Source organism: Dipodomys ordii, unplaced genomic scaffold (genome assembly GCF_000151885.1).
Source record: "Dipodomys ordii isolate 6190 unplaced genomic scaffold, Dord_2.0 Scaffold19, whole genome shotgun sequence".
NCBI classification, from domain to species: domain Eukaryota; kingdom Metazoa; phylum Chordata; class Mammalia; order Rodentia; family Heteromyidae; genus Dipodomys; species Dipodomys ordii.
The window spans coordinates 12,779,955-12,791,383 of NW_012267235.1; the positions used below are offsets into that span (position 1 = coordinate 12,779,955).

Below are 11,429 nucleotides of genomic sequence, written 5' to 3' on the forward strand. Positions count from 1 at the left end.
TTTACTCATCTCTACTCCTTGATCGAGATTTGCCCTCAGAAGCTGATCCAGATTCATTTCGTTTTTAGTTCTGAAAGCTGAAGCAGTTCCTTCAGGACCAACTGTTGTTTTGTTCTATTTTCAGAGAAAATCCATGTCCTGTCCCCCTCTTCTGTGAATCCAGGAAACACTTGAGGTTATTCTATCAGTGAGATACAGAGAAGCCACATTTTGAGAGGTTGAATTGGGACTCTTTATTAGAAAGCTGGTGACTGCAAGCAGACTCATGTCCCAAAGAACCTGCAGCCCTGAATGCAGTTATTACAAAGCTTATAAAGGCAAAAAACCACAATTGATGTGAAAAACTAAACCTAACTAAATCGTGTTATACATAAGCAAAGAAAACTATCTAGGGGAAATAATCAGGGGCAATAAAGGGGACAGTTATCTAGGGGCAAAAATCAAGGACAACCAAGGGCAAGTATTCTCTGGAGCAAGACTTTTCTGGGAGCTTAACAACTCAAAATTGTGTGAAAAGTCCCTATCTGGCAGTACTTAGATTCAGTATTTCATTCTGTGGAGTAGTAGAAATATGCACAAAGGAAAGTACTGGAGAGGGAGAGGTATCTTTGATATGGTGAGAGAAGAATTCTCTAGAATTCTACTACTATTGATATTAATATGTGTAATCAGAGATTAGAAGGATGATTAGAATTTTCCAGAAAAAGATTCTTTCTTCCAGTGAACAACATGGGGGAAACAAACAGCTCCAACCCTAAAAGGAAAATTAGGTTAACAAGGGTTTTGATGAGGCCATAGGGAGGCACAGACAAGTGTATGTGTGTGTGGGGGGGTGTGCATGTGTGTGCACGTGTGCATGTGTTCATGCCAACACTAGGGCTTGAACTAAGGACCTGAGTGCTATCCTTGAGCTTCTTTTGCTCAAGGTTAGCACCTAACACTCAAGCCACAGCTCTACTTCTGCCTTTTTGATGCTTCATTGGAGGTAAAAAAGTGTCCGAAACTTTCCTGCCTGGGGTTGACTTCAACCTGCCATCCCCAGATCTCAGCCTCCTGAATAGCTAGGATTACAGGCGTGACCAACGGGTACTCAGCTGAGACCTTTAGACTCCTAAGGAATGAGCCTATACACCACATAGTGAAGGTAACATGTGCAAAGATGGTCGAGTTAATGTGGTGGCCCAAATTAACACTCTTTTCCACAGGAATTATTATCTGCTCTGCCCATTTCCCCCTTGCTCTGTGCCCTGTGGAACTTGGTGGAAGAAATGATTTATGATTTGTACTTTGAGTCAAAAGGGGCTCCCAGCCATCACTATCATCCCAGAGACATGCCTGTTCCCAAGCATGCCTTCTTTTCTCTTGTCTTTCTTTTTCTGATTTTCTTTTGGAGGGGGGCCGGGGCTGGTAGTGGGGCTTGAACTCAAGGCCTGAGTTGTATTGATCAAGTTTAGCGCTCTACCACTTTAAACCAAAGCTCCACTTCCAGTTTTCTAATGGTTAATTGAAGGTAAGAGTCTCGCCGACTTTACCTGCCTGGGCTGTCTTTGAACCAAAATGCTCAGATCTCAGCCTCTTGAGCAGCTAGGATTACAGGCGTGAGCCACCAGCGGGTCTCTAACTCAGCCAGTGCCCCCGCCTTTGGGGTTGGACAGAGTCCAGGCTGGGGGAGTTGGGACCTTCTGTACACTGAGGGGTGGGGTTGATTAGACACCTACCACGCCAAGCAACATTTCCAGGAGGGCGGGGATTGGGCTAGGATATTTAGCACATCCACTTTCCTCCCCGCGTCAGCATCTTCACCTCGAAGCATCTGTGAGGACGATGGTTGTCTACCGCATCCGCGTCTCCACCGGCGGCTCCCTGTACGCGGGCTCCAACAACCCGGTGCAGATGTGGCTGGTCGGGCAGCACGGCGAGTCTGCGCTCGGGGTGCTGCTCCGACCCTCCCGGGCCAAGGTGAGCAGCTGGAGCTCGGTGGGGTGTGCTCTGCCTGGGATGAAGGACCCCGGAGCCGACTGTGGCTCCGGGTCTCAGCAGAGGGCGCACACCCCGCGCGCGGGGAGCGCAAGCGCTGCGTCTGAGATGGTGCTGCGGGAGAGCAGGAAACACTCGCTGTTTCTGCCGCCTGGCATCGCGGGAATTTGGGGGGATACTCTGCTGTACCTCTCATTCCTCACACTTCTTGTGTCTCCAGAGGTGACAGTCTCTGCAGAGGCCACCTGTCCTGCTTCCTCGCTTTCTCGGTTTGGTGGTGGTGGTGTTGTTTTTAAGACTGTTGTTTCCAATTGGAGAGGCTCCTGCGGTGGAGTGGGAGGTGGGATGGGAGGGGTGGGGGGTAAAAGAAGGAGGAAGAAGGAAAGACCTGAGAATTTGCAGTTTCTGGATCCTCCTCTCTGCTCACATCTACCTGCTGTTCTAATCCAGTCCTGGACTCTTTTTCCCTCCCACAAAACCCCAAATTCCCATCACCTGTCCAGCCTTTTCCCAGATCCACAGATCCCGATGCTTATGCCACAAACCCTTCAGTGGAGCACTGAGAAAGGAGCTTTTTTCCCTCATTCTTCCCAAGCCTCTCCTCCTGTCTCCAGCCCTTCACCTCCTCCTTGCTAAAAATGGAGTAAGCCCAGTCAGTTTTATCTCCTGCACAATTGGCCCCCTTGTCCTACTATTCTCCCTGCCCTCCAGTGTGCCTTGAATCTCCTAACTGGCCCAGCAGCCTCTGTTCCAGGGCCTCCTAAAGTCAGAACCATCTTTCCCCAGTACATTCTCACCCTTCAAACATTGTGATACTTAAACTATTTGAGAGGCCCAGCACCAGGAGCTCATGCCTGTCATCCCAGCTACTCAGGAGGCTGAGGATCGAAGTTCAAAACCAGACCAAGCAGGAAAGTCCATGAGACCCTTAGAAACCACCAGAAAACCAGAAGTGGCCCTGTGACTAAAAGTAGTAGAGCACTATCTTTGAGTGAAAAAAGCTCAGAGCTAGAGCCCAAGCCCTAATTCAAGCCCCCCACCCTCTGCCCCCAACAACACAAAAATTTGAATGGCTCCTGCTCCAAAGCCCTTGGCTTAACCTTAGGGATTCTTGGTCCTGCTGTCTCCCCAGACCTAATGCTCTATAAGGATGTTCCCTGCCTACACTCCCGAGGCTGCCCCCCTCCCTGAACCCATGAGGTTGCAACCTGCACAAAAGTCCTGAAGCAGTTCCTCTGCCCTCTCCACAGCTCCACCTGGCAGTCTTTCTCATTTTCTCCTTGCTGTCATCAACCCTGCCCAGGTCTTTCTTTACCTTCATGTCTCTGCTGGGAGAGAATATCTTTCTAGAAGCCTACCCCTGACGAGAGGGGTCCTTGTTGGCCCTCAGGCTTGGCAGGGTCTCAGCAGTAACTGGTCAGCACTGTCTCCCAGCACAAGTGTGTGCTGGCTGGGACTCTGTGCCAGATGCCCAGTGCCTTGCCCAGCACTTGGCAGGGTGACTATAGGGAGGAAGATGAAGAATAGAATGCACTTGTCTGTCCATCTTATTTCTACCCCCTTAAGTCTTGGATGAGGGACTTGGTGACTCAGACCTGGTCACTTGGCCTCAGGCTCCATGTACACTCCTGTCCTTCTTGCCACTGTTGCTGTAGCTCACCTGGAGCACACCACCCTTACTGTGCTTCACTGTCACCCACAGGAGGATGAATTCAAGGTGGATGTGTCAGAGTACCTTGGGCCACTGCTGTTTGTGAAACTGCAAAAATGGCATCTTATCCAGGATGATGCCTGGTTCTGCAACTGGATCTCTGTGAAGGGCCCTGGAGATGGAGGAGCAGAGTACAGGTTTCCTTGTTACCGCTGGCTGGAAGGCAGAGGTACCCTGACCCTTCCAGAGGGCACTGGTGAGTAGAGATGGGTGGGCTCAGGACACAGGAAAGCCCTTCCCAAACCCAGAAGGTTGCCACATTTGTGACTGGATGTGGAGGGCAGGGGCCAAAGGGGAAGATTGTTCCAGTAAGATTCAGAAATGCAACCACTATCAGTGCCTTTCCTATAGCATACTAGATGGAAAAAGCTGCGTTGTGTAATTTGCAGAAGCATCTTTAGAGACTGCCCCTGTGACTCTGCCTTGGCTAACTCTCTAGAGATATTGATTAGTAAGCCTTTCTCCTTTTTCCCCTCTTGGTGTGAACTGCTTGTCACTCTGAACTTCCAGGAAAGTTCAGATCAAACAGATTGTCTTTCTGTCCTGGACAGAGCAGGAACGCTACAAGATTCTAAAGGTAGTTGATTTGGATTATGGATGTTCTGTCCTTGATTATTACTGAAAAGGAAAATGTAAACTAGTATCAATGCCATCAGTCACCACAAGGAAACAACCACTAACAACAACAAAATAAATAAACAACAGAACAAACCAAAAAGTCAACCAGGGCATTACCAAACATGGCACTGGAGCCATGGAGATCAGGGGAGGGGCAAAAGCCTGCAGGCAGGAGGCAGAGCCTTGGGTGGATTCCCACAATGCCCTCCTCCTCCTCCTTTCACCCAGCCTGCACTGTGGTTGAGGACACTCAGGGCCTGTTCAAGAAACACAGAGAAGAAGAGCTGAAAGAGAGAGAGAAGGTGTACAGGTTAGTCCTCCTCCCCTGACTCCAGGTTACCCCACACTGAACTGCTAAACCTTCTGCAGGACCCATGCATCGGTTTGTTTCTTGCCCAGGTGGGGGAACTGGAAGGATGGCTTAATCCTGAACTTGGCTGGAAAACGCTTATCTGACCTCCCTGCTGATGAGCGATTTCTGGAAGACAAGCTAATGGAGTTTGAAACTTCCCTGGTTGTGGGGTGAGAGCAAGGGCAGCGGGCGGGAGGGGAAGGTGACCTGCCTGGTGGAGGTCAGTGGGCTCGTGGACTGAACAGAGCTGTGATGGAAAATGCTTTTTCTTAAAGCACTCACCTCCCCTCAGACAGCCATATCTTACCAGTGTTCTTGCTGCAGACCCCTGAACCATCTTCTCTCCCTTACTCTCTGAACAAATGCACCAGCAGTCTTGGAAGAGAGCCTGAAACCAAGGTCTGCTGCTGACACCCCTGGTATACACAGAGGCTGCTGAAACCTTGAAACTCCTCAGTCGAAATAACATTGCTCACACACTTGGCCTCCATCTCACGCTGATGTCTTCTGCCCCACCCCCTCCCCCATTGCCCTCTTTCTGTGTAATAATTAAAGAGTTCTAGTAGTATGGCCAGGTGCCATATCCTGTTCAGCAACCCTAAAGGAGACTTGGTTGTTTTTTCCAGGCTTCACTCCCTAAAAAAGCCTGTTGAGTTTGCTTTCTGGTCTTGCTATTCCAATAACCTCATGACTCAATTTCCTTACAGGCCGGACCATTACTGATGCCTGTGGCTGTGATGTTGGGGGGGGGTCTAAGAATAACAGTCCAATGTACCCCATTCTCCCTGCAGGCTGGCAAGCTTTGTTGTGAAACTACCCATAAATGTTGTGACACACTGGAATGATCCTGATGACTTTGACTGTATCTTCAGGAGTAGCTATGGAAAGCTGGCTGGTCAGTTCCTCCATCCCAGAACTTCCCATATCCCCCTAATGCAACTTGAATCAGGGGACATGAAAGAGCTGGGTATGGAGAGCAGAGGCTTTGGCACTGTCAAAGGCACAGGCTCATGTGGGGAAGATTTGGTGGGGGTGACAAGGACCACAGCACAGTCAATTGCCATCCCCAGGACGGGTTCGAGATTCCTGGAAGGACGATGCATTCTTTGGGTACCAGTTTCTCAATGGCGCCAACCCCATGCTGCTCAGGTGCTGTGTCCGCCTTCCAGCTCGCCTAGTGTTCCCTCCTGGGATGGAGGAACTGCAGGCCCAGCTGGAGAAGGAGCTCCAGGTATGAACATGGTTCTTCTGGGACAAATCTAGATCCATGTAGGATTGAGCAGGCTTGGATCCGAATCCTGCCTCTGCTATTGTAAGCTCTGTGATCTTAGACAAGGTAGCCAAGCTCTCTGATCATCTATTTCTTCTTCTGTGAAACTGGGCCTAATTCTGATGGATGCCTTAGGAATGAGGTAACACACTAGGTAACTCACAGTCCACAGCACCATGTAAGGAGGTGGTGGAGAAAAGCCAGGCACTTTCTCTCCCTATTCATTTGGGGAATCAGGGTGGGAAGGAGACGCCTGATGCTGACAGTAGCCCTTGCCCTCTCTCTCGTCCAGGGAGGGACACTGTTTGTAGCTGACTTCTCCCTGCTGGATGGGATCAAGGCCAATGTCATCCATTTTAGGCAGCAGTTCCTGGCTGCCCCTCTGGTCCTGCTGAAACTGCAGCCTGATGGGCAACTCTTACCCATGGCCATCCAGGTGAGAGGCCCCCGGAGTTCTGTTCTACCATGGTGGTCTTCTCAGTCAGCCTGCCCCATCCAAGTTCAGTGAGCACTCTCACTCCAGCACAGGTGAGGTGCTAAGGCACTGGAGGAGGCATTTGCGGGGGGCGGGGGGGAGGATAGGTGCAAAGTGTGATTCTTAGGGGTTTGCAGTCTCCCTGGAGAGAAAGACTATGTGATCTAATCTGTGTTAGTGTTACACATCTGTCCATCTATTTTTCTATCTGTCTGTGTATCTATCATCTATCTGTCTGTCTGTCTATCTATCTTTCCATCTGTCTGTTATATATTTGTCTGTCTGTCTGTTTTTGTGCTGCATATAGTTCTGAAGGCAGGTATTGTGGGAGGGGCCCTTACAAGACCCGAGGGTCAAGATGGATTTGGCTAAGCGACTTAGGTGAAGTTGTAAGAGTGCCTGTGAATAATTGGACAGAGTGTGGAGGAATAATGTGAGGTGAGTTGGCCTGGCCTTAGGCAAGGTAAGGGGTAGAAGCATGGGGAGGTGGGAAAGGCTGCCGGAAATGCCATTGTAGATAGCAGTTGCATTTAGGATGGATTGAAGTTCTGTCTGAAGAAACTAGGGTCTTGTGCTATGGCTGTGGGAGGAGATAGCATCCCCCATTAGTGACTTACCATAAGTATGGAGAAGATGCACAGAAGAACAGAGGGAAATTTAAGCAGCCTGGATTCAAAGAGAGGAAAAAGGCAAGTTTGGGGACAATACTTCACAAATTGAACAAGCAGGATATAAATGTGCTTTTGTCCTGCCAATTTTCAGGTATAGGGAGGCGTTCAATTCTTTTCATAAGCTTTAGATCACTAGAGACTTCCAGTTCTTTATGCAGAAATCAGATTGAAGCTTGGGGAAAGCCTGAGATTTCTTCACAGGAGTGTGGGATGAAGGAGGCAAGTCCCCCCCCCGCCATACTGAGGGTACTGAAAGGGGAAGCCGAGGCTGGTGGAGGTGGTGGAGGCTCACTTCCTGCAGAGGCTGAAGGCACTCAGGTCTGCACTGTGCAGCACACCACAGTGAATGGCGGGAGACCATGGGGAGAAATGGCAGCTGGCCTGGGCAGCTGCAGTGAAAAGGAGCCAGGCAACTTTGGAGGAGCAAAGGAGAGGGGACAGGTGCAGGAGAGGGCAATGGCTGGGCCTCTGGCACTCAGCCCTCCTCCAGCTTCTTCCTCTCCACTCTTATCCTTGCTCCAGCTTGAACTGCCAAAAATCGGATCCACCCCACCCCCAATTTTCCTGCCCTCGGATCCCCCCGTCGTGTGGCTCCTGGCCAAATGCTGGGTGCGCAGCTGTGACTTTCAGCTTCATGAGCTGCAGTCCCATCTTCTGAGGGGTCACTTGATGGCCGAGGTCTTTGCTGTGGCCACCATGAGGTGTCTTCCGACGATACATCCCGTCTACAAGGTACCATTTATATTCTGTCATCCTGTCTTCTCCCACCTTCACATAGCCAGCTCGAAATCCTCTCAGGAGAACTAGTATAGGGATAGTTTATCCATGGAAGGCAAGAATGTAGGGCAGTGTGAGGTGGCCCGACCTGCAGTTTCAGTGGATGACATGACTTCATATAGGGGTGAAAATGATTCCAAAGGAAATGAGTAAAAACTCTAATTTCTTTTGTTTATAAAATACAGATGTTAATACAACACATAAAGATACAGAAAAATGACAAATATCTACCTGACTCATGAAAATAACATAGAAGATTCTTTCCTACAGCCTTTGAAAAGTTTCAGAAAAATTAATAGTATCTGTTAAAAGAACGCAGGCTAAGAAGAGCATCTGGGTTGATAGTCTATAGTGGCCACATCTGTAATCATAGCTACTCAGAAGGCTGAGACCTGAGGAATGAAGTTCAAAGCCAGCCTGGCTTTGAAAGGCCCAGAGACTCTTTTTTTTTGTTTTTGTTTTTGTTTTTTTTTTGGGGGGGGGGTCCGGTCATGGGGCCTGAACTCTGGGCCTAGGCGCTGTCCCTCAGCTCTTCAGCTCAAGGCTAGCGCCCTACCACTTAAGCCACAGCGCCACTTCCGGCTTTTTTCTTTTTGCTTATGTGGTGCTGAGGAATCGAACCCAGGGCCTCTGGCATGCAAGGCATGCGCTCTACCACTGAGCCACCTTCCCAGGCCCCAAAGACTCTTTTTATGTATATATTTATTTATTTATGTTCTTATTTATTTATATGATAAAGGTGATCTACAGATAGCTTATAGTTATATGTCAGGTAATGAGTACATTTCTTTTTGGAGAGTGTCCTTCTCTCTTTCCCATCCCTCCCCCATCTCTACCCATAAGTCTAGGAGTCTCTCATCTCCGATTAACCACCAAAAAACTGACATAAATGGAGCTGTGCCTGAGCAGAAAACCTCACAGACAAAGCCCAGGCCTTTAGTTCAAGCCCAGGACCATTACAAAACAAAATGTTGGGTGCCCTCCCACAGGAAAAAAAAATACTAGATGCTAGTGCTACAATTGCATCAGGCAAGACCTAGATCTCTTGGAATTTTACCTCCAGTAAAGACAAAAAAGAGTGTGTTGCAAAATATTGGACATGATAAAAAGCCACATGCAGAGAGGTAGAACAGGGTGATGTGATGGTGAATTTAGTTGGAAAAGTCTCCTTTGAGTGATGACCAATAGAACAAGACAAGAAGGAGCCAGGCAATGAGATGATCTAGGGTTTGGATGCTTCAGGCTGGCAGAACAATTAGTGCACAAGCCTTGGGCCCAGAATACAGTTGGTATATGAGAAACACAGAAAGGAGATCCATGTAATGTACTGGGGCAGCAAGGAGAACACAATACTTGGAATCACATTAGGTGGCACATTCTCGATGGGGCTGTTAAGTCCTCCTAATGGGTGAAAATCATTGAGGATGTAAATGAAATTATTGATTATTTTTTACTTTTTTTTTGAGCCAATGTCTAACTATGTGGCCTAAGCTGACCTTCCTGCCCTCCGTCTCCCAAATTCTGGAATTACTAGGCATGTGCAAAAATGTCTAGCCCACCCCCACCAAGTATGATACATAAATAGACATACACCTATCAGTGAGAAGAGCTAGTGAGACTGGCATCCTGGGAGGAGTAAAGAGAAGAAAACTGTCCCATGAAGGTCCTTAGACAGAGCTGTGACAAGCACCACAATGCACATCACTGCTAAACTTGGTGCTCATGTCCCCTGACTCTCAGATCTGTGCTTTTCCTCCTCTCAATCCTGTTTGCCAGGGCTGGGAAGGTGGCTCAGTGGTAGAGCGATACCTTGCATGCCTGAGGCCCTGGGTTCGATTCCTCAGCACCACATAAGCAGAAAAAGCCAGAAGTGGCACTATGGCTCTAGTGGTATAGCACTAGCCTTGAGCTGAAGAGCTGAGGGACAGTGCCCAGGCCCAGAGTTCAGGCCCCATGACTGGCCCCCCAAAAAAAAATCCTGTTTACCAGTGTCCTGCCTTCCGCCTCTTCCACACTTTGCCCTTTCTCTCTAGCTTCTGCATCCTCACCTGCGATACACCATGGAAATCAACCTCCGGGCCAGAAATGGCTTAGTCTCTGACTGTGGAGTATTTGACCAGGTAAGGGACAGAAATGAGGATTCCAAGATCACCCTTCCTTCTGGCTCTGCTCTCAGGAAAGCCAATTTGCCTGACTCTGCCCCTCCTTGCTTCTTAGATCATGAGCACAGGTGGGGGCGGCCACGTAGATGTAGTCAAACGAGCTGGAGACCTGGTGACCTACAGCTCCTTCTGCCCCCCTGATGACCTGAAAGAGCGAGGCCTCCTGGATGTCAAGTCATCCTACTATGCTCAAGATGCTCTGCGGCTGTGGGAAGTCATCCACCGGTGAGGGAAGAGGGAACACAGGGCAGGTGGGGGTGGGGAGAGGGAGAAGGCTTAGGAGAACAAGAGCTCTGTGTCTGGGTTGTGAGGCTGGACTTGCAGAACTGGCCGTGGGCAAGAGCAGAGGGCTTCAGCTCTCGTGCTCTGGCCCTTGCCTGGCAGGTATGTGGAGGGTATTCTGGATCTCTATTATAAGACGGATGAGGCTGTGAGAGAGGACCATGAGCTGCAGCACTGGTGTCGAGAGATCACTGAAACTGGCCTGCAAGGTGCCCAGGACCGAGGTAGTAGATGACCTTGTCCTGGGTTCTAATACTCCTCCTTGGACCCATTTTACTTTTAGGGAACTTTCCAGAAGCCTTTTCAACCCCTGGGAAAACCCTCAAAGCGTTACTAACTACTAACTACTTACTAACTAACTACTAAGTGCTTCCCATCAGGCTCTCCAGAAGAAGTCCTAACCTGTAGCATTTGCCCATTGCCACGGTGTGAGTATTTCCTCTGTGGCTACCAAGGAGATGTAACTAAACACCTGAGCAATTCGCATCCTTGAGTGTGTGAGCCAGCAGCAGCACCCCACTGATGGGGAGCCAGCAGCAGGCCTCTTCCTGCTTCCTGCCCCACCTATTCTCATGTGGAATTCCACAATGGCTGAGAGTTGGTGGTGTCTTTTGCCAGCCCTGTCCTCCTGCCTGTGCCTGCTCTCTGGGCCTGGGGGCTGGGTGGGCATCATAACTGGAGCCCCCTCTTGTAGGGTTTCCCACATCTCTGGAGACTCAGGCCCAGGCTTGCCAGTTTGTCACCATGTGCATCTTCACCTGCACTGGCCAGCACTCTTCCGTCCACCTGGGCCAGGTATGTCCCGGCAGAGACATCTGGGAATTTGGGTTGGAGTCAGGAAAGGGCTGTGAGCAGGTGGGCTAAGGCTTCTCATGTTCAGCAGCTCTTGACTCTATATCCCCACTCTTCTAGCTGGATTGGCTCTCTTGGGTCCCTAATGCCCCCTGCACCATGCGGCTGCCCCCGCCAACCACCAAGGATGCGACTATGGAGACCCTGATGGATACACTGCCCAATCCCTATCAGGCTAGTCTCCAGATCAACATCATTTGGCACTTGGGAAGACCCCAGTGTGTTGTGGTAAGGATCAGATGTCTGCATTCTGAGGATGGAGGCAGAGGGAGGTGTGTCTCC

The 11,429-nt window shown here is 49.6% G+C and overlaps 1 protein-coding gene across 2 annotated transcripts in view; it reads left to right on the forward strand.

Annotated features, from left to right (window-relative positions):
- Positions 1-1,819: 1,819 nt before the first annotated feature.
- The window catches only part of LOC105983343 (arachidonate 15-lipoxygenase-like), a 10,629-nt gene continuing 1,019 nt past the window's right edge, over positions 1,820-11,429 (forward strand). The window contains exons 1-13 of one of the 2 annotated variants that reach the window (XM_013013181.1): positions 1,820-1,959; positions 3,680-3,884; positions 4,535-4,616; positions 4,706-4,828; positions 5,450-5,553; positions 5,729-5,889; positions 6,221-6,364; positions 7,597-7,806; positions 9,885-9,971; positions 10,069-10,238; positions 10,398-10,519; positions 10,990-11,090; positions 11,208-11,375. In XM_013013181.1, coding sequence (XP_012868635.1) covers positions 1,825-1,959; positions 3,680-3,884; positions 4,535-4,616; positions 4,706-4,828; positions 5,450-5,553; positions 5,729-5,889; positions 6,221-6,364; positions 7,597-7,806; positions 9,885-9,971; positions 10,069-10,238; positions 10,398-10,519; positions 10,990-11,090; positions 11,208-11,375 — 1,812 coding nt within the window. In that variant the 5' untranslated portion in view covers positions 1,820-1,824. The remainder of the gene's footprint in view (positions 1,960-3,679; positions 3,885-4,534; positions 4,617-4,705; positions 4,829-5,449; positions 5,554-5,728; positions 5,890-6,220; positions 6,365-7,596; positions 7,807-9,884; positions 9,972-10,068; positions 10,239-10,397; positions 10,520-10,989; positions 11,091-11,207; positions 11,376-11,429) is intronic. The other variant, XM_013013182.1, reaches the window with a different exon arrangement.